We start from the raw sequence: 22678 nt of genomic DNA, 5'->3' as shown, positions 1-22678 counted from the left end.
ATAACAGCCATTGTCAAAGCTTCTACATATACTTTTAAAAGCTTACGTTCCATGAAGCAATAGTTTAAGACTACTAGAATTCTGATACTTTAGGAAAGAGGAGTTAGGATTAGATGACTGAAACTACTTCAATTTCTAAACACAAAAAAAAGAGATGACCTCTAGGGAACAAACAAGTCACTTTTGTATGCACCAGAGCATTAAGAACCCTTAATAAGTCACCCAGTTTCCAGAGCTACATATTTTTACAGAAGAAATCTGGTCTACTAAATTAATATTACAAGATCAGATCTAAACTAGCAGATTTACTAGGCAGCAATTTCAAATGTGATTTTAAACTACGCAAAATTGGTTAAACTTATTATCTTCACAGATTCAGGATCTGAGTGGCAATATTAATCTGAGAGGAAGGATACGCAGCTTTATTTGCTGATGAGCAGGATAATCTGTTGAATAGTTTGTTTTTTAAATAAACACTGTTCAATACTTTAGTTATGCTGGATTAATGGGGAGATTATATTTTTTTTATTGTAGCATGTACAACTGCTTTGGATCAATACAAATATGGACAAAAAAATAGTTCAATACTCCTAACATGTACCCGTGCTTAATGAGAGCAATAAGCAAATAAAATGGTACTGACAGGCACTCAGTCCCATGTTAAAGGTACAGATTAACTATATCTGTCATTTTCAAGAGAGATAATGATAAAAAAACTCCTTGAAAAACAGCAACGAAAAAATCACTAGAACAGCTGCAGGACGTGAAAATTGGAGTTTGCACCTCTCTGTACTCCCAAATTGTGAGAGATCTAAATCCTTCTATAGCCAAAGGCATAGAATAGAATATTTTGAAGTACAGTTAAATTTTGTTTGGTCAAAGCTTGTAGTAACATGAGCATCAGTGATAAGCATGAAAGAAAACTATCCTGAAACAGGCAGAGTAACAGCAGATCAAATGCAGCCTTTCAACTGGAAATGCATTGCTGCAAAAACAGTTTGATATTTTGGAAATGCTTATGCACTTAATAGGAGCATCCATCAGCCCATCCCCACCCCCCCAATAAATAGCAGTGTATTACACACCATGGAAACAAATAAGGACACTCAACACCTCCAGATATTGGTTGCAAATTCCTGGATCTTTAGTGAGTTAAAGGTGGTGGTGTCATACTTAAGGACAGCTACAGTAAGAAAAGAATCACATTCACAGATGTAGAAACAAAATCCTACTATATATAAAATACAGAACTTGGGTCAGTATGGGTATTTACAGGCTGTAAACAAAAATAAGTTATAAATTAGTTACAGATTTTATACCTTGTAGTCTTCCCATCTCAGAGTCATCTGACTCACTTTCTCCAGATGTTGTCATACCTACAGCCCCAGCAACAGAGCTAGAAGCTAGAAGAGAAGCAGACTGTGAGCTACAAAACTTTCATCATCTCCATCATCAAGGAAAGTGTCCAGAAAAACGCTCCAACAGAAAAATGCTCTTCATTTAACACTGTTTAGTAAATCAGTGTTTCTCCTCAGATTGTTACCACTGTTTTGTTTTTAGGCCATCTATCTTTTTCCCCTTTTTCCCTTTTTTCCAGGGTACAGATCCATGGGTCTCTCAGCCCCACTAGTCACAGAACTGGGCCAAACCAGCCCATGACACACTGCCACCACACTTCTGTGCAACTACTTCAGTAACATCGATGTCAGCACAGGGAGCCAATCCTTCCCATAAAAGACCAAAGCTACACCAACGCGAGACGATGAAAAGAAGTCAGATTGGCAAATAATCTTTCACATACATTTGTCTGTATTGTTACTAATTTCATGCCTTGAGTGTTATGCTGCACTTAGTTAATTTTGAATTTTCATACTGATGTAGCTGATTTTAAATAGACATTTGAGTTTTTTCTACAACTCAGTATAATTACTGGAAAGCTGCTTTGAAATAACTGCTGATTAGGACCAGGTGACAAATTTAAGTACTACTTCACAGGATTGTAAAAACAAGAGCATTTCTTAATCTAATGACAAAATCTGCCCATATAGACAGGCTTGCAGTTTCAGACAATTTGCAGAATATTTTACAGAAATAAAGGAACACTTATAGGTAAACACTTGTCTTCCATATTCTGGAGAGTTTGGCATCTCTTCAGTCAGCACTACAGTCATTTCTGCAGTATTAACATAAAATTCTAAAAACTAATTAAAGACAAGTCTACCCTATTAAAAACTTTTTTGAGACTATGAAGTAGTCTAACTGAAACTTGTACCTGACAACCAAGGGATCAGATTCAAAAGTAAAGGTCCCTCTCACTGAAGCTGTACTAACTTAACCATAACTTCTTAATCACCTTAAGTTCTAGAAGAACTTTGCATGAGCAAGTATCAGCGGTGTACCAAAATGCTGCGGTTGGTTGTACTTCTTACCTGCAGCTCCCTGGGGAGCCTCATCTGTACGTGCAGCTGAAGAGTTAACTCCATCCTGGTTGTTGTCAGGATCAGCCATCTTCTCCTGTCGGCGAGCTTCAGCTGCTCCTCTTTTGCCCAGGCCAGAGCCTCGCCGACTAAAGATTCAAGGAAACAGAGGTTCCAGAACTTAGGAATTATAACAAGAGATTTCTCCATGAAAAAGTAATTTTTTCTTTCATTTACATAGATAGTTATCACAAAGGTGAGCAAAGACATGGATTCACATAAGAACCAGTCTTCATTAAACTATCCAACTTCCCCTTACTTGCCTCATCTTGCACCACATCCATGATTTGTTCATGCTAAGGCATTACAGCTAGGTCTTTACATTATACACTTCAGGACAACACACTCTACTAAAATAACAGTTAAAATGATTAATCTTAAAGTGACTGAATCACAAATCAAGTACATATTTGAGAAGAACTCTGACAGAGTACTTGCCTTTGAAGAAAGTTCTGAACTACTCAAAGTACAGAACCCTGATGTTCAGGCTTCTTTTAAATGTGTTCAGGTTTCTTTTAAATGGCAAACGAAGTCAAAGAGCACGAGTCTTTCTAAGTCTGCTTTTTTTAAATGTCACTATTGTCACTGTTACAAATATATATGCCTGTGATGTCAGAAGCCAAATTAAAGTGCAGAACTGACAACAGGATCAGACCTCAGGCATATCAAGTACCTAGATATTTGCAACATCAGTTGTTCATACGCAGCTGTTGAAGAAGCTGAGTCAGTTGAGCAATACAGTGTTAAGACAGCCACCTGCATGGCATCATAGAGTCCTTTTTATTTTTCAGAATACATTCATAATCCACAATACTCTACTAGCACTCAGTAACTTTTTAAACAACAATCTAAGGAAAGGATTATTTACATTTGTAATACTGCCTTTGGGTACTTCTTGTCCTCAATTTCTATAGCCGAGGTACTTACTGAAAATCTGGTGATGCAGAATTCTGTGCATCACCCAGGACACAGGTATGCAGAGTGACATGGCAAGCCTGAAAAGCCGCAGCTACTTCTACAGTAGCTAAGAAAGATAAAGGCAATTTCCATCCATAAAAACAAATAAGCTTCAATCCACAGCAGAGATCCCGTTTTGCTGTCTGAAGGTTTACCTGGTACTAGCACAGGAGCCCGTGGTCTTTTGCCGTGTGCTCCGCCGCAAACTGGGGAGCTCAGCAGGTGGTGATTCACTGCGCTTCTTCGTGGATTTTCTTAGGCCTATGTAACAGGTAAATGATTAAGAGAGTAAGTTGGTCTTTAAACACAGTAGTTCTACCAAAAAGAGAAGCAGGGCAGCCTCTACAGAAAAACCACAGTAAGTCCACATCAGCTATTAGTCATCTTACACTGCACAGCTCTATCAGTAAAAGAAAGGTAGAAGATATTTATTTTACTCATTTCAGTGCTACTGAACTCCAAACTGCTACTTGGACACCTTCTGCAACTCATACACTACAGGCATACAAGAGCTTGTAGGCCTTCCTCATAAACAGATACCACAGTATGAGGCGTTTCTTATTTTGATGTGTTCACATTCAAAACACCTAAAATGGAAAAAAGAAAGGCTTTAGCTTTAGATTAGAGAGAATAACTATTGGTGGAAGGATCACATCTGTTTTGCCTCCACTGCTTAGAATAAATCCACACAGCATCAACTTAGACAGTCACTAGCTAAATCATAATTTTTTTAGTTACAGTCAGATTGATCTACATCAGTACAGTTTAAAAATAACTGTCTTAAATCCAAAGCGAATTCCCCTACCTCCCTCCAGAATCCAAACACTGACAGTGGTGAGATCTGCAGTATGTTGGGTTTTTGTTTTGTGTTTCTGCTGTAACTACATCACTGCAAACCACACTGCTATCGTAAGACCTTCCTTCAGGCAAATAGCCACACACATCTTCACAGCTTCACATCACAGGGAAAGGAGTTGAGAGCTTTTAATTTAGAAGTATTTGAACTGTTGAAGACTGACAACTGATACAGATTTGCTCTACGAAGCTATCATTCTGAGGGAACTTTCAACCACAGGACATCTCTAAAATAAATAAGAAAACAGAGCTCCAAAACATCCAACTTAGGCATACTATTGCTAGGACAAATGAAGCCTTAAAAAGAAATTAGATCTCTGTTCCCTCTTCTGGTAACAAAACAAAAATAGAACACACAAGCATACATTGTTTTTTTAGCACAAATTGGCTTCTGTTGATTTCTGTGATCTTATAAAAAGTTCCAGAAATACTGAGTTACAGCATTTAGGAATGAAATGGTAACTACATCGTTTTTGATAGGATATTTATAACACAAGAAGGAAAATAATCTGTAAAGTTATTAATGACCTAGTCAACAGTCTGTCCTGGCAAATACTAAACTGTATTCCTAGATCAAACACATTAACTGCATACAGCTTTAAGTTCCATGTAGATCAAGGTTAACCTGATATTCCTGTGTTTACCATACACCTGGCTTATTAACCCAAGAAACTTGGCAACCTAAGCAAGCAAGCTTCAGCACCCAGCCACCAAGCACTGACCTGAAATAAGCCAGCCACCTGAGTTTCCAGATAGCCTATACTTATGAGCTTTTTTTTTTTTTATGCTCCAAAAGCAATGACACTTTCATTATGGTTTCAAACCAACAATTTAAGTAGAATTTGCTACAACAGGAGCAGTCATTGACTCCAACCCTATCCACATATAGTAAGTGACTTGCCTTGCTGGGGGGGGGGGGGGAAGGGAGGAGTGGCATTAGAAAAAAAGACAAGATCAGTTTGAAACAGCTGCAGCAGAACCCTTAGCCATACCTATCTGCATTTCTCAAGTTATGGAAGTTGTGCAGAAACAAGCCCTCACAGCTCGTATTTTGCAATACAAATTGCGTGCATTAAGTATAGTGCTATTAGTCCACAAGATATGTCTACTGTTCTATAAGTTCATATTAGATGCAGACACCAAATAGCCTGCTTCTCCATGTAATATTATGGTGAAAATTTAAAAATGAGGTTTACTTTTATCTTACATTTGGGAAATTTAATTACCATGTTACAATAGTCTGGAAAAATATATAAGCACATTTTAACTCCTTATTTCAACACATCATTTACTGCTTCAGATTTGTGGGTATTCAGGGTATTCAGCTTAAATAAATAAGATAATTAAATAAAAAAAGACCTAAATATAAGTTTGTTCTTAGCAGATCAGCAACAGACATCACATACTCACCATAAAAGTAAAATAAACTTGGCTTATATCAACACAAGGTTTACGCAGAGGTTTCACAAGACAGCAGAGCCAGCCACACTGCTTACTGCTGTGCTTAATGGTGTGCTTCTGCATTCTCATGCCTTACTGTCCCCAGGCTGAGACACAGCATGCACACTTGTTGCACACTTCCATTCTGTTAGCATTCTGCCACAACAGTGAGCTGAGCAGGGCTGACAGGAGTCAGGTGAGTACAAACACCATTAAACAGTGGGGCAGTGAGGTTGTGGAGTGGATTGCCCTTCTCCTTAAGGGGCATTAAATTAATTGAGCCTTTTCTTTAAACTGAATTACTTCAGTAAGAAGGTACTACAGAATGTATGGTTAGATTGGCAGACAAGTTGCAAAACAGCTCTTCCACCCCCCTTTATTCATTTCAGAGGGCAAAAAGGATGTGAAAAAGGATTCTGCAGAGCTTGCTTCCTTCCTACTCTTTATAGCCATTCTCTACCCTTAGAATTCATTGCTTAAGGAGGCTTAAGCCACCCTTACTACTTGCACCTTTTGGGAAATCCTTCCAGTCTTCCCAATAACAAACTGAAGATCACTATTTCTCTAGCACAAAACCAACCTCCTTTTTTCCCCCCCCCCTCACAATTTCATCAGAATCCCTGCTTCCCCTTAACACACTTCTGACATACTTCCTGCCTCAGAGTTAGTCCTCTGTCTATTGGATCTGCAAGTGGAAAGCCCCATGCCTTCACAGGTAAACAGGGTACAACCCATATTCAGATAGACAGGATTAGAGATGCCCTAGGAGCATCTGACAAAGGAAAGCACTAGTCATGCTGTCACTGACAGCAAGGGCTTGCAGGTGAATTAAGTCCTTGTTTATCACTATTCAGCACTATTTCTTTAATAAAAAGCAATCCTCAACACACCCATTTCAAAGAGTAGAAGCTACAAACAGACATTCAAAAGAAAGTTAGGCTTAAGCAGTTCATATTCAGCAAGTACAAAAATTTCAGATGTGAACTTCAATTCTGAAGTAGAGCCATAGGTTTCCCTGTAGCAGGCAGATAAATTGTTTATGCTGTGACATCATCCCATTTGCATGCCAAACACTCATGGTAATGAGTTTAAGGAAGAGACCCAAAACAGGCTAAACCTGAAACGGTGTAGCCCAACAGAAATCAAATGAAGTTTAAAAAAAAAAAAATTCTTACAAACATCTTCACATTTTGCGTCCTTACCAGTCAGCTTGTTTTTGTTTTTGTTTTTTTAAGTATTTTTTATAGTATGAAAGAAACAAGTTCTGAATGCAGCTGCACTTACTGCATTCACTTATTTCAAAACTCTGAACATGTTACTCAAGCCTAAATGAAGTTAAATTTTCAGTGTATAATCCTGAAATCCTTTAGTTGGCAGTTCAGAAAAATATCAGTAGAAATCCACTTGTTAGAGCTGAAAGTTTAGACTTCAGATTGGCTCTTTCTTTCCTGCTCAGGCAATAGAGATAGGGTAAAAATAGCTGTGACAGGGAAAGGCACCTCCTGCCACTCTAATGCTCTAGAATTCCCCTCAATATCAACCCAGACATCCTTAACTTGACTGTAGTTCCGTACATCATTCTTCAACTGCAATAGCTGTATTTACAGGCATAACTGACAGTATCTCAGTCACAAAAATCTCCCTTCTCAGGCCATTCTTCCTAGAGCCGATCTCGCACCACCATTCTCCACTCACCTCACCCCATGCTTTTCATCTTCCCTTACAGGGCTCTTAGTTGTTTTCTACTAGTTATTCCAACTGACTTTATTTCAGATTTTTATAAGCACCCGTCTCACACTGTACCTCTATAGAAAGCGAAATTCAGTAGGGTTATAGTTTCTACAGTGACATTTAAGGACTCTTCCAACAGAGAAGCATAAACTGCAATAATTTCATCTAGATCACTGCTTGCCAATCTGCTTTAGAAAACATTAGGGTTGTTAATATCTGAAATGTCACCTCCTTATGCTCCCTTACTCTCCTGAAGTTTTTAGCTTACCAGAGCCATCCTACCTTAGTAACTTATCTTGATGGTTTCTTTTTTTTTTTTATGCCTCTCAGCATTTTGGATAATGTATATTTTATGAAAATATTTGCAAAAATCCAGAATTTTTTTCCCAAATGGTTGTGAAAGAGCTTTAATGCACCTTTTGAAAAGCTAAGACTATTTAAGAATATAAGGTTTAGCATCTTCATTTATTCTAGATCAAGTCCTTAAATCTTTGTAACATTTAAAAAGCTCAGTGATATTTAGTATAACCACACTCCAATCAGTAGCATTCAATGTCATAGCTATTCAATTACATTTAACACCTGTTTACTGTAGGTTACACTTCCCTTTTCCCTCCTCAAACTGGGATGCCATCTAAAGAAAACTTTTTTTTTCTTAGCATCTAATGAGTCTTACTACGATTTACTATGATCTTTAAAACTGACTTTTTAATCATCCATTTACTGTCCATACCATCTTAGTTCTATTTATGACATAAAGCCAAGAAGTTCAAGTACACGTTTACCCTTCACAAAAGCTGACTTTCAAGTCACAAAACAGCTAAAGCTGGTCAAGCTGGCTTTCACAGTACATTCTTGGTAGAGATAATTTACACTGGTATTCTCAATGTTGTTTTTCAAGCTACTCAATGCTCCCCCCCTCAGACTGTGCTATCCCAGTGTTCTCACTCCTGGCTAAAGGTTTATAAGCAGTCACAAACTATCCTTCACGTTCATCTCGTGTTCCCTTATCAGAACTAAGTTCTTTTGCCTCCCTGTGGCAAAAGCCTTCACTGTCCATGAGGTTGCCCATAGGAAAGGGCAGATTTCATTAACAACTTGCTGGTTAGTCCAGATCTTGTCCAATTCTAACTCCTTCCTCTCTTACTTTATCCTGGAGAAGTTCAGTTTTTTCTCAGGAATCCGTCACCCATTTAGTTTTGAACCAGGCATATAAAGCCTTGCCATGAGAAAGCAATGCCTCTCCCCTTCCCCAATTCTATCCTTCTTCAACTAGGTTAGGTAATTCTACAATCAATACTCTAGACATGCAAGTTATCCAAAACAAGCCTGTTAGGTCAATTAAATCTGTTTTGATTATACAGGAAGTCATCCAGGTCCTCTTGTTTATTTCACATATTTCCTGCATGAGTATTAGCTATAGACATGCCCTAGTTGGGACAGGACTACTCATGATCATGCCTAGATCAACATCCAACTGTTACTAAGCTTTGGAATCCAACTTAAAGTTTCACAAAACACTTGCTATTAAAAAAAACAGATTGTAAACAAAGTCAATGTAATGCATTTTAAATGTTTTTCAAGAAAACAGAGCTACAAGCATATCTTGCATACTATTGAGCAAAGGCTCAGCTTGGAAAAAGCCTAAGATCCTCATCAGAACAAGACGTGGCATCCACTACTCCAATTAAGAACCAGGGAGAGGACACATTAGTAAGAAAAATTAGCAAAGTACACTTCAGACATGAAAAAAAATTATCTGCTTGTTTTCCAACAAGTTTAGCAAAACAGCAACATCAGCCAGGACAAACACAATAAAAGAACCTTATAATGATTACGTAGCATCCATCACAGAAGCAAGCTAATATCTTGTGTAAATTTTGTTTTAAAAAAAAAAAAAGTCACATGCAACATGAAGTTTAGGCTTATACAACACCAACCATTTACTTAAAACCTTTTGCTTTAGCTATAAGTAGTTTCAGTCACAGCTTTGCTTAAAAGGTCAGTAAATACATTAAGAGGTCAGTAAATACAGTACCAGTTACTTCACTCTAACAAGGTCCCAAGACAACTTAAAATAACTTAAGTACTCGTTTAGAAGACTTAATTTTTAAAACATATATGCTTATTCTTCCATAAAAGCAAGTGAACAACTTACTTGCTAGCTTAGCCTGCAGTCCTGAAGGTCCAGGTTTTGAGGTCTCTGACTTAGAAGAGCCTGGTAGAGACAGTTTTGTTTTAGGGAGACTAACTTTTGGACTGAATCGAGCAGCCCAGTCAAACTTTGAAGAGCCACCTGTTTTGCTCTGTTCTTTGTCCCTGCTGCTCCTTCTTGGACTAGGGCTGGACGCAGAACGTGAACGTCTAGCCTTATTCTGGTCCTTACCCTGTTTCACTCTGGCACCCTGAGGAACAGTGGAAGAAGCAGAGGCAATAGCAGAAGAGGAAGAGGATGTAGAAGCTGAAGAAGAAGAATCAGTGATGGTGCTACACCCAGCTTTGGCTGAGGTCACCGATTTTGAAGCCAGCTTGGAGGATTTTGCTGACTTCTCTTCAGCGCCAGTTGATTCAACTGCTGAGCGACTCTTTATACAAGACGTACTCTCTGTCCTTTTCCTTTTCTGACTTCGGGAGCTACCAGCAGCTCCACCCTTTCTGGTGTGAGCCTTGCTTGTTGATGGCAATTGTGTAGACTTCTGCTGTTCTTGGTCTAAGTGTCTTCTCTTGGATTTAGTATGTGGCTTGTTACTTTCCGAGGAAGTTTCGGCGTGTTGAAGTGCTTTAGGTTTTTTAGCAGAGCTAGGAGAATTGGTCCTGCTGTAATCTGGACTAGCACTGCGTTTAACTCCTCGAGAATTGTCTTTCTTAGGCACTTGCCCCGTTTTTTGCTTTTCTGAAGTACTGACTCTTTCTGAATCTTCTTGTGGAATTAGAACAGCAGATGAACTACAGCCTCTGCAGAAATAAGCAGAGACAGCATTAGTATTAAACTCAACCTCATACTGTGCAACAGTTTTGCAAGACAAACATCAGCAGTCAAAATAAAGAAAACTGCAAGTAAGAAAACCTACCGATTATTAAGTTCATAAAACATGCTCATTCCAGATTTTGATGAAAAAAAAAAAAAAAATCACTAACATGAAAATTAAAGCAACAAAATAAATGCATCAGATATTGCTTTTAAACAAAAAAGAGGGAGATACTGGATGACTTGGATTGATTTCACTAGGATTTTTGGAAAATTAATTAAAAATTTCAAGCTATGAAGCTGTTATCTGAATGTTTGAGAATACGAGTTCCACAAGAGAACAGAGTGCTCAACAATGCATAACTAGTCACAACAGGATTCCAGCTCAACAGAAGTGCTTAATGAAAGCCTATCTTATGCGATTAATTTCAAGAAGCACAAGAAGAGTACAATTTTCCTCTACATGAGAGAAAGATGATCCAGGGCATATGTAGCAGAAACTTATAAAGAACAGATAAAATGTGTCTGAAGTGTTTACCCTAAACACAAGTGTTCTTTGGAGTATTGTGAGTTTCAATTACTGTTGGACACCACTCAGAACTCCTTGGGCAATCTTTCCCCAACATGAAGAGGGAAGAGAGGAAAAGAACTTGCAAGTATTTCAGGACTAGTTATGCATAATTTGTATGCTCCCCATCACTGATGAGATGCTCTCAGTTGAATTAAAATAAAAAACATGAACAGAATGACACACATCCACTGAATGCAATACCTAACACCGTAGTCATACATTTTATAACAACTCTGTATAATTAGATATATTGCATACAATTGTGAAGTGCAGATAACACTGATAACATGAATATGAAGTGCAATTACCTTTTAGAAAAGTGTCCCTTGGACTGCTCAGAAGTAGTATTAGACTGCACTTTGGGTGTCTTTGAAATAGATTTTCTACTCTCAGGAGGGCTATGTGCCTTATGTTTTGCCTGCCCTAAATGTGACCTGTCAGCAGAAAGTCAAAACAGAAAGCTATCAGAATTCTGAGACAAAGATATAAACCAGTAGGTGGATTCTTGTTGTTGTTGCTGGGACCACTTACAGCTATTAGATTAAGCATAACTTCAAATCTTTCCACATCAACCCCTTATATTGTCAGTATTCCAAGACAAACATCCATTCTGACTACAAATCACTACCCATCTAATTGTTTTGTACAGCACAATTACTGAGGCATTTTCAGTGAATCTAACATTTTCTCGTATCTGAGCTGGGCTGATAAATTCAAGTTTTTCTGGTGCACAAGGTTACTGAATTATTTACTTCAGCATTCAGTTTTTACCAGCACAGTAAGGCACAAGATTAAACCACCCATAAAAAGCCTTTTCTCAGAAGCAAACACTCAACTTCAAGATTTCATACATTAAGGTTTATGCAGTCATAAGTATTTACAAGTTTGTTTCTTCGGTCTTCGCTCAAATGCTTGGAACAGGAATGTAACCAGTTCCATGTGGAATGGAAGCTCAAAACTTTGCAAGTTATTTAATGACTGCAGTTCCATCAGTTCACAAGGACTGAGTACTCTTTGATAATGCTGAAGCGAATAGGTTAAAAAACCCACATGCTACTGTGGAAGGAAGTCAGATGAGACAGGAAACCTGTGATGTCAAAGAAAGGAATGAGTTTCAGATAGACTGAGAGTTCTCTCAAGCAGCCTTCAGCTATACGCAAAAAGTAGCTTATTGTATGAGCTTTGACTAGAAGACAAAGATCACACTATACTACAAATGAAATGTAACACTGAAGTTACATCTTCAAACATGCTCCACGTTTGTTTTTCAAAACCAATGGCTATCACCATCTGCAATGGCTATCATCTCCTGCATCTCACAGGTGACAGCCCATAAGCATTTAGAACAGCACAGTATAAATAACTACAGCAAGAGACATCTTGCACTTCCCCGGATAAAACATCTTTGACAACTATAAATCTCAGCTGCTCATATTCTACCCATACAGAACGCCTGAGCACTACTAACCTCAAACTAGTCTCACATTAATGCTGGTAGAAGCAACATAAAACATGTTAATTGTTTCCAGACTTAGCACTACATGCAATCAGCCCAAGCTATCTAGTCTTCTGAGCTGAACTACGCAAACACCCTTAAATCATATGCAAGGGCTGGGGAATGGGAATAGAAAGATTTGAGTTCCAACCCACGTATGACCCCAAACAAACATCAGACAGTTTCAGCCAAATAAGTAAGTGGGAGAGGTGAGAGTTCCCCAAGTTTTCAGATCACTTTTCTGACCAAGAATCAGCAATCTTGCTAGAGCAAGGAGACCTTAACACGCTATTGACTACTTTCCTTGGTAGGAAAAAGCATACTTAGTTTAACCAAGCAATAATAATTGCTAAGAGTCAAAATACCAAACTATGACTATTATGAGTGTTTTTCTTGGTAACATTCTGTTTTGTTTTTTTTTTCCTACTAATGAAGCATTCTCAAGTTGTTTTTGATTTGTTTTTAAACTTCCTCCTGAAATAATTCCTTTTCTGTTTGTCTCTTGAAGCATTTCTCCTCAAGTATTCCTAGCACCAGTTACTCAGACAGATGAATGCACATAAACAGCTCATATTCTAAACACTTCTGGAAAACTGAGCTAAAGAAAATAAATCTGAAAAAACAGAACAGTATCTTCTCTGTATTTCAATCATTTTTCCTAGTATGAGAAATAAAGAAAAATAATTTTAACTATAAAAAAGTGAAATAAAGCTAAATCTTAATCTTACAGCTAATTCCATCAAGATAGACTTGGAAATATTTCATCTAATCCTGAGTGTTTAGATTTTTTTTTTTTCCCCTCAAAGAGTAAGGTATGAAATTTAGTTTTCCTCTTGAAATACTTTTATTATGGGAGTAACTGAAGTTATTACATAATTTGCACTTGGCAGAAATATTTTTTTATGTAAGCTAATTGATCAAGGTTCATTTATTCTGAAACATATTTGAGAAATTTATTTTCTCTTTGAAGTTTTTGTTTTAATTTAATTAGAACTGGATTCAACTCAGTACTTCATGGGTTCAAAAAATACAAATAATTCGAGCTTTTAAACCAAAATGTGGCAAAAGCAATACACAAAAACATCAAATATTTAGCTAATCTTTGAAGAGGTGTCACTAGCTTCAAACTTGCTTCCTCTCAAGTCTTTTGGTTCCTACAAGCTTTACAAATATAATTCCATACCAACATCCAATCTAAGTGCTTGGGATAATTGGGAATAATTGGGATTGTGAATACTGCATCACATAGACCAGTTGTATTTGCTTTATCAGAAGTAACATGAGTAGCTATTACTTCCTTTATGTAACCAGAAAAGTACCATTAGAAGCACAACAGGCAGAGAATCTGAAATGAGGATTTTTTTTTAAAATTGTTTGCAAAAACCTCGTGTGCTCACTTCTCATTCTGAGTTTTATCATTGACTTTGCAAAGTAGGTACAAGACAACAGCAACTGTTCGCTCCCCTTCTCTTAAGATTTACATGAGGGCAGATCAACTGATAATTTGAAGACATTGCAGGACAAAGTTAAGAGAACCACAGATCAGCTAACAAATATTGTCCCAATTTATACTGAGGTCATGACAGCTTGTTTAAGGTCTTGTTTAAAAGTCAACTTGCATACAAAAGTAGTTAGAATATTCTGATGAGCTCAAAACAAAGATTCACACTTGGAGGATTAAGTGCTATGGGAGTTACAGAGACAGCAGGCAGAGTGATTCTTGGTGGAAGGTTGCGAGCTGCCTGTTCTTCCACCCACAACTCAAGGCTGGTAATTTAGCTTTCACACAGTCCTCAGGCATGGCATCAACATTTTAATCACAACTGGTCCAAAAACAAATCCTACTTAGAACAAAATTAGTGTAATTGACAGAAAGATTATTCTGACTGTAATATTTGAAAAAAGACAGTCCAAAATGTATTCCAGTGTCCTCTGTGCAGCTTGCAAGCACCTTTTCCTTCATTTAATCTCTCATTCTAAATACACAAGAATAAGCATGATATTCCAAAAGCCTGTCTTGTATGGAGTGCCACGCTTTCAAATACAACATAACCTCTGTGGCTGTATTCACAAAAAATTAATATCCCACTTAACCAATGCTTCTCCTTAACACATCAGATGAGTAGAGATGGCAACGTGGAGCTCATGCCACTGGAAAACAGTATTTGCGACAGCAGTACACAGTGCTAAGTATAAGGACCACTTCCATTACTCCACATCAATACACCAAGGCATTGCTTTTAATCAAAAGAAACAGACGGTTCTTTCAGACAGGATCTGCATGCCTGCAGCAACACTTTCAAGTTGCTGTTGTTAAAGTGGTGGCTCAGAAGCAGTCTGTGGCCCCACTGAAGACTTAAGACTAAGCAGTTTGCCAAGAGATGGGATACTGTAGTTAGTGAAGTAAGAAAGTAACAGTATCTGCCACCCCTCCTTCTCCCTCCTAAATGAAAAGTACACTCAACAATACTTGCCTCCCCCTCCTCTTCGGATTAACACTGCTAAGGGAAACTTTATCATTACTGCTTCCCTATAAGCCTGCAGAGTTCTTCAACATCAAATACTCCAAGAGATTTTTCAGACAGATTTTCTTGCTGTACAATTAGAAGAGTGCCATAATAACAATAATAATTCTAAATAGTGAGGATAACAATGAATACTTTAACCTGGGAATACTATGTCATCCATAACAGCAGGTCACCCAAAGCACAGTTATTTGAATATCACTGCTGACTGAAAGCAAAGGATGTTTCAATTTGAGACAGCTTTGGCTAGCTGCATACAGAGGTGAGAACTAGGAGAAAAAATTTACTTGTTTATAAATCTGTTTTCACACACACCTTGGTTGCTACTGATTCTTGTGCTTTTCTGGAGAGAGGGGAGAAGAACATGACAGATAGTAAGCTTACTGCCAATTTGTGATGCAACAACCTTTCTCCATGGTAAGTCCAACATCAGTTTATTCTATAAAAAAAACTGTAAGTCGTGCACTCAAAGGTCAGATCAAGTTAGTGTGCTGAATGTGAAATCACAAGTAAAATCCGGTATAAAACACACCACAGGCTTTCACTACTCATTTTGATAGCAAGGGTAAAAGTTAGTAGAGTGACATAAATACAGTCCAGTCTAAAACAAAATGGCTTGTGCTGTTGTTACCCATTTAAGGGAAATTTGCCAGTAAAAGGCGTCACAAAAAGAAAACTGTGCATTTCTTTTTTGTATATTAGACCAGATAGGAGTTGACAATTCCTAAAGCCTTTACATAAGTGATGAGTAGCTGCTCATCAAGCTAAATCAACTGAATTCTAGCAAGAGGCCTTTAAGCTGTAGAAGAGCCAGAGACATGCAAAAACATTTCAGCTTGAGAACAGAAGCAGCAAGTCTCTCCAACCTCCTTTTACAACAGACTTCAGTTGAGAAAGCTCCTGTGTTTACTACACACAGAACACACAGAAAATGAATTCATCATCAAGATCACATTAACCAGTGTGCTTTCACCCAGGCTTTTATAGATGTCTGTACATAACTGTGAAGACAGCAGAGATCTTATTTTCAAGAACCTACGTTCCCTAAACAGTAGTTAAGGAAGGAATATTCTTCAAAAACAATGCTGACCTGCAAAATAACCAGGTATATATGACAGCAGCTGTACAAGCACTGGGCAGAAGCCTTGTGTTTATCAACTATTTTTTTTCCCATTTGTGCAGTGATTAGAAAAAGCAAAACTCCATTTCAGGGAATTATTTCCTTAAAAGGTTCCTTAAAATAGTTAACATCTCTCAAACAATGACCACGCTTTCAGTTAGCCCTTAAACTAGGGAGAAATCTACCACTTGTTATCATTACAAAGTGGAGTTCAAACCTTTGACAGTAAGAGCTTGTTACCTGGTGAGACTAACCTACAACATTTTAATACACCAGAGAACCCAAGATTAAAGTGCACGTATTCAAACAAGCACACCTGTAACATCTCTAAGGAAAGAGTACACAGACAGATGTTGTCTACCATGGTACTAACATATTTCTTATTTAGACTAGTATTACTTAAAAAATTAAACGACATATCCAAACAAGCTTCACTTGGTGAAGACTTATTTTGTAGTTTGAACAGCAATTATTATACAGTCAGCATCCACAGAAAAATTTCAAGGTTCTGCACCACAGATGCTATCAGTTATCAGAACAGATACTACTCAATCCACTTGCTCACTGGTATATTAAGACATGGCAAGCCTTTCATCATTAAACTATTCAAAAGCTACACAGAATTAACATGCAACGCAAAGGAACAGAAAATACTGATTTAACTGGCATTCCTAAAAGGAATACAGGTTTTCCCCAGGTTTCACAGACCTTTATCTTTGCCAGCCCCCTACAGACTTATCAGGCAAGGAAGAAGGGAGAGGAATTTGTTACTACCAGTGATTCGGGCAATACATTTCAGTTACATTTTTTCCACATAGATTTACTATTGCTGATCTAGCTGAGCATGCTCAATTACAACGAATTCTCCATGTTCTCAGGCTAAGCGATAACAGCATAGACAACCTTTATGAAAACATTTTACTCAAATTTCAGTATTTGAATTTCAGAGCAGGAAAGCTCATCCCCTAAAAATCACATCAACTTTGCTTTTATACATGAAGACACCCTGAAGAGTAGCAATCATACCTTCCTCCTGCTGCGTCGTCTTGTGGCTGGGCCCCAGCAGTGTTCCTCTGTGAACGTCGCAGTGACCCCCCTGGATTGTTATTAGGCCGGTTGGACATTGGCACCTCTCTCCTGAAGGGACATACCCTTTCTAGACACTATCATTCACTGCAAGACAAGAGAAAAAGAGAGACTCATAACACCTGTGACGTGAAGACTCACAGTCATGCCTCAAGAAGCAAATGTAAAATGCTGTTGTTCAAGTAAAAGCTAAAGACAAAAAGAATTTCAATTTAAAATACACACAGGACAAGATTCTTCTGGAAAGCATTTACACCTTTTATGCAGAGCAACCAGTTTCCAGCATGTATATTTAAACACAGGACACAGTCTGCTAAAAAAGCAGCACTTCAATTAATGCTATTCAAGAGAACTTGTATTTATTAACATAAAGGAAAAACCTCACTAACTAGTCAAACCTCAATGCCTTGTAGAGATCCAACAGTAACTAAGAATTTTAACTCACTGCAGAAGATGACAGTGCTAGTTTGAAGACTAGGCAGCAGTATCCACAAGCTAACAGAAGTTACTGCTTCCTTCTCAGATTTCTCAAACTCCATTTGTACAGAAACATACACCGTAATTTAAAAAAAAAAAAAAAAAGACCCAACTTCAAACAAATTCTTGTTCATAAGAACATAGCTCATGAGAAAACATTTTAGAAAAAGAATTAGTGAAAGTGCATAGTCACTTAAAAATAATGCCACAATGCCAACTGCTCTTCAGGAATAGAGGTATTTCAAGATTGTGTCACTAAGTCCTCAGTTAAGAGGGGATGTTGCACACTTTGCTAAATCAGAAATTCTAAACAAAATGCACAGGAACAAGACCACAAGCAGCAAATCCAGTCCCACTGTTTTTAAGATCATGTGGAACCTGGTGTAAAAAAAAAAAAAAAAAAAAAAAAAAAAAAAAAAAAAAAACACAACAAGAACACCACTACCTTCACAAGTGTAGAAAGCCACAAGAAGGAAAACAAGGAAAACAACCCAGATTTAAGAACACAGTCTACATGCTAATTCTGTATCTGTAATATCTATAAGCACAGCAAGTCTGACAGCAGGAGTAAAGACCACTTCATCTGCAGGTAAGTATGGCTCAGCTCCAATTCTACTGGCTCCAGTAAAGTGTGAAGATCTGCCACTACCACTATAGGCAGGCAAGTACTGTCTGCCATTTCTATTCCTCTGAAAGCATTTGTGAAATTGAACAAAAGCTAGCAGAAAGACAAAATCCTAAGATTAATTCTACTGCAAGTAGTAAGAAACCCAGAGGACCTAGCTGAAGTCAATCACAGCACTGCTAAATACCATTCTGCATTCTCTTTATTTCTTTATATTCAAAGAACAAATGAAAAGACATCTCTGTGCAAACACCCACAAGGAGACAGGTTTTATGAAGTCATTTTCAGAAAGGAGGAAGCAGCATCATCAGCAGAGAGGTCAGCCGAGGGTTAAATAAGGTACTTATGCTAACTTGTCAGTCACATTATAAAATAGTTGTCATAATTCTCATACCAACTGCAAGAATGCACATTCCCCACAAATTCATTGTGCAAGGAATAATGCTTACTCCAGCACTGCTCCTGCACCAGCCACACGCTTTCCCCTCTAGGGTCAGTACACAGGCTTTTCCACATAACACCAGAAGATGCTGAAGTAATCCCAGCACCTGGAGTCCTGACACTATCCAGAGAAGCCCTAATGCAACATCCTTCTGCCTGAACGGCCCATGCTTCAGACCCAGGCAGCACAGTCACACCCAAGGTATTTTCAGCTGTGTCAGATAATGATGTGGCAGCTGTGTTTTGTCCTGTAAGGCATCTGTCAAATCAAGACACGTCCTGAGTTACACATATATTGAAATCTCTGTTAACTGAGTTTCCTAATGTGTAGCATGCTACCACAACTCCCAGATCACCTATAAACATGATGCAGCTTCTTGACTTTGCTGTGACCTTTGACATCAAGCCATTACTTTCCATCCCACTGAAAGTATGTGAGGCCACAGAGCATCACGTGCCCTGCCAACTAGCTTCACAGGAAGAGTGATGCTCTCAGTAGGTCACAACCAAGTTCCACATACAAGAAGAACTGGAATAGAGCTCAGAAGTTCCCAAACCTGAAGTGTTCTCAGGTTGGAGAAGCGAAGCTACCTGTAAGCACTTAGCTTTATCCTCTCCATCCTTAGATGCTTAAACTCAAAGGAGATGCACAATGCAGTGCATCAGCTGAACGCACACATGCAGCCCTGTCATATTAAGACATTTCCTCAGCTACATTAAGCACCCACATCCCATACTAGAGTTACAACTGCACATCAGGTCTTCTTTAGTTGGTAACCTTTTTGACATGAAAATTTTAAACTCAGGTCCTCTGCTAGTATAATGTTTACATTAACTAACATGGCTTTTTTACTGAATCACAACTCAGTGTTCTCAGATAGAATGATGCAAAAGCACTGACCTGCAGACGCTTTTGTCATAAACACCCACTTTAGACTGAGGATGAACTCAGCAAAACAGTGTTTCAAACCAATTCATAATGTATCCCCTGAAGACACCTAAAAGCACTGATATCTAATCATCAGCTTGCATAATATTCTTCTGGTGTAATAAACCCATCTTTATTACAGCTACCTGTTGTCTTTTTTATAGTAATATAAAGAAAAGGTACACAGAAATTAATTTTACTAACATAACTCTTACGAATGTTATAGCTCACATTACTGGCAAGGTTCCAAAAGAACAGAAGATACAAAAGATACCTGTCAGCTTACAGTGGAAGCCTTTGCATTTACCTTTTCTTAATCCTAAAAGGCAGGGGAAGGACAAATACAGAACAAGCCTCTATTTGAGTATTATTCAGCACCCAAAAGTACCTGCTGAAAGATGCTGGACAGTGATTTCAGCTACTGGAAGGAAAAGAGAATGAGTAAACCAAAGCGCTCCAACAGGCTCTACAGCCACTGACAACATGACACAGCAAACTGGTAACAAAACCTATAAAAAGCAAACAGGTCTTTCCATGAGAAGAGGGCTCCCCTAATCTACTTGGACCATCTTCAGTGCTGGTTTATGAAATTCTTTTCAAGAGTCTTAGTGGCATAACAATTTTTCAGGTTCTTGCACTCCAACTTATCATGGAATACTTAGAGTTGGAAGGGATCTCTGAAGGCCATCTAGTCCAACTCCCCTGTACTGAACAGGGACCTGTGTCTCTCCTGTACTTAGGCCTCCACATCTGGACACAGTGCTCCAGATGAGGCCTTACCAGCACAAAGTAGAGGGGCAGGATCACATCCTTGACCTGCTGGTCACACTATTTTTGACGCATCCCAGGATATAGTTGGCTTTCTGGGCTGCATGAGCACATAACTGGCTCATGTCCAGCTTACCCTTCACCAGTACCCCCCATGTCTCTTTTGGCAGGGCTGCATTCAATCCTTTCACTCTTCAGTTTGTATTGGTGATGAAGGTTGTTTCAACCTAGTTGCAAGACCTTGCAACCTGGATTTGTTGAATCTCATGAGGTTCTTCCGGGCCTACTGCTCAAGCCTTTCTAGGTCCCTCTGAATGGTATCCCCCTAGTGTGTAGACTGCACCCCACAGCTTGCTGTCAACAGCAAACTTGCTGAGGGTACACTCAAACCCACTGCCGATGTCACTGATGAAGATATTAAAGAGTATCAGCACCAGCACTAACCCCACTCATCACCAATCTCCATCCTGACACTGAATCACTAATCATCACCCTCTGGACTCAGTCCTGCAGTTCTTTGTCCATCACACAGTCTACTCAAATCCATCTCTTTCCAATTTGGAGAGAAGGATGTTGTGGGGTACTGTGTCAAAGGCCTTACTGAAGCAGAGAAAGATGATGTCAGTGGCTCTTCCCTTGTCAATTGATGCAGTGACACCATTATATAAGGCCACCAGGTTGGTCAAACAGGATATGCACTTGGTAAAGCCACGTTAGTTCTCCTGTGTCACCTCACTGCCTTCCACGAGCCTTAGCTTCCAGGACGATCTGTCCAATGGTGTCCCCTGACACCGAGGCAAGACTGACCATTTGGTAGTTCCCAGGATCATCCTTTTTAACCTTTTTAAAAATGGGTACAGTGTTACCTATTTTGCAGTCACCTGGGACTTCATCTGATTGCCTACAACTTTTCAAATACCATCAAGAGTGACTTGGCAAATACACCAGCCAATCCCTTTAGGACTCCAGGATGCAGAATGAATATTCAAGAGGTATGTGAAGCACCTCTGCCCACAGTGCACCATCATAATGCCATTTACCAGCCTGGCATAGAGCTTTAGTCAGCATACCACCTCCTTTGCACTTCGGTCCAAGAACAGGTGCTTCTTCAATGCTGCAGCAGCAAGCAATAGTGCCAAAGCATAGTGCTCTGAAACCAGTATTAAACAGAAGAAAAAAAAAAAAGGGGGGGGGGGAGGGAAGAAGGGGAGAAAGACATGAAGATGTTTATACTTAGTAAGTTCTGGTTATTTTCTTCCAGAAAGTTATAGTCTTGCCAGCCAGAACCCAGAATTCAGCATACTTACAAGAATTCTACAATTGCAGATTCATATTCCCCCACATCAGTGTAGGCAGTTTACTTTTAGAGTTGAAAGTAATCACTACTAAACTGAAGAACTTCCTGTGCATGGTCAATAACTGCTGAATCTTAGATCATTTTAAACTGACTTCAAAGCTGCACCTCATTTTTTTTTGCTCACTGGGCAGGTTCTCCTCCTATACCTGCAAACATAATCTCCTCTTTGTCTTACAAGCAAACACTCTTACAATTACCCCTACCACTTTACTAGTTGACTCAAATTTATTAAGTAGCATTTTTTAGTCCAGTTAGTTGATTTAAATCAAATCCCATACAGCTCATTTTGACACAGTATTCTTCCTCAGTACATTCCAAACTCAACAGTAATAACCTCTGTCCAGTTCTTTTTCTATTGCAGTCCAAACAGATAATACCCTGCACATCAAATATCCATGCAGGCAGAAGCTCTTATCCCCAGGCAGACTTTTACCTCTCTTGCTTGCAGAAATAGTTCGTGGAATGACCGAGGGAGTGAGTAGAGTAACAATATTGAAGACTTCCTAGGAAAAAAATATTTCCTATGACCGTTTTTTTCCAAATTCTCATCACCCTCCCCTTCTACCTGACAAGTATCCACACTCAAGAGGAAAAAAAAAAAAAAAAAAAAAAAAAAGACAGTCCCATAAGATACAGTAAGGATGTTGAATTTCAGTGCCATTCATACAAAGACTCATTCAGTTGTATGAAAGTACTGGGCCTTAAGGAATGCCAAGCCTTTCTTCCTCCAACACAGAAATAAGCAATCTACCACCCAGTTTCTTCTTTCTTTTCACTGCTATCTTCTCTCTGTGGAAAAGCCACAAGCTGATGACATTATTTAACGGTGGTAGGGCATGCTATAGTTCACCTGCTGC

The 22678-nt window shown here is 38.6% G+C and overlaps 1 protein-coding gene across 8 annotated transcripts in view; it reads right to left on the bottom strand.

The window, feature by feature from the left end:
• The window catches only part of TRIP12 (thyroid hormone receptor interactor 12), a 68048-nt gene that overhangs the window by 25946 nt on the left and 19424 nt on the right, over positions 1–22678 (bottom strand). For 4 of the 8 annotated variants that reach the window (XM_048955638.1, XM_048955640.1, XM_048955641.1 and 1 more), the window contains exons 2-7: positions 17166–17312; positions 11308–11433; positions 9619–10415; positions 3590–3695; positions 2430–2566; positions 1320–1403 (exon numbers count right to left, since the gene is read on the bottom strand). In XM_048955638.1, coding sequence (XP_048811595.1) covers positions 1320–1403; positions 2430–2566; positions 3590–3695; positions 9619–10415; positions 11308–11433; positions 17166–17263 — 1348 coding nt within the window. In that variant the 5' untranslated portion in view covers positions 17264–17312. The remainder of the gene's footprint in view (positions 1–1319; positions 1404–2429; positions 2567–3589; positions 3696–9618; positions 10416–11307; positions 11434–17165; positions 17313–22678) is intronic. The other 4 variants (XM_048955642.1, XM_048955643.1, XM_048955644.1 and 1 more) reach the window with 3 other exon arrangements.

This window comes from Lagopus muta, chromosome 9 (genome assembly GCF_023343835.1).
Source record: "Lagopus muta isolate bLagMut1 chromosome 9, bLagMut1 primary, whole genome shotgun sequence".
Taxonomy (NCBI): Eukaryota; Metazoa; Chordata; class Aves; order Galliformes; family Phasianidae; genus Lagopus; species Lagopus muta.
Note: the sequence above shows the minus strand (reverse complement) of the source record. Positions and strands in the feature narration are given on the sequence as shown.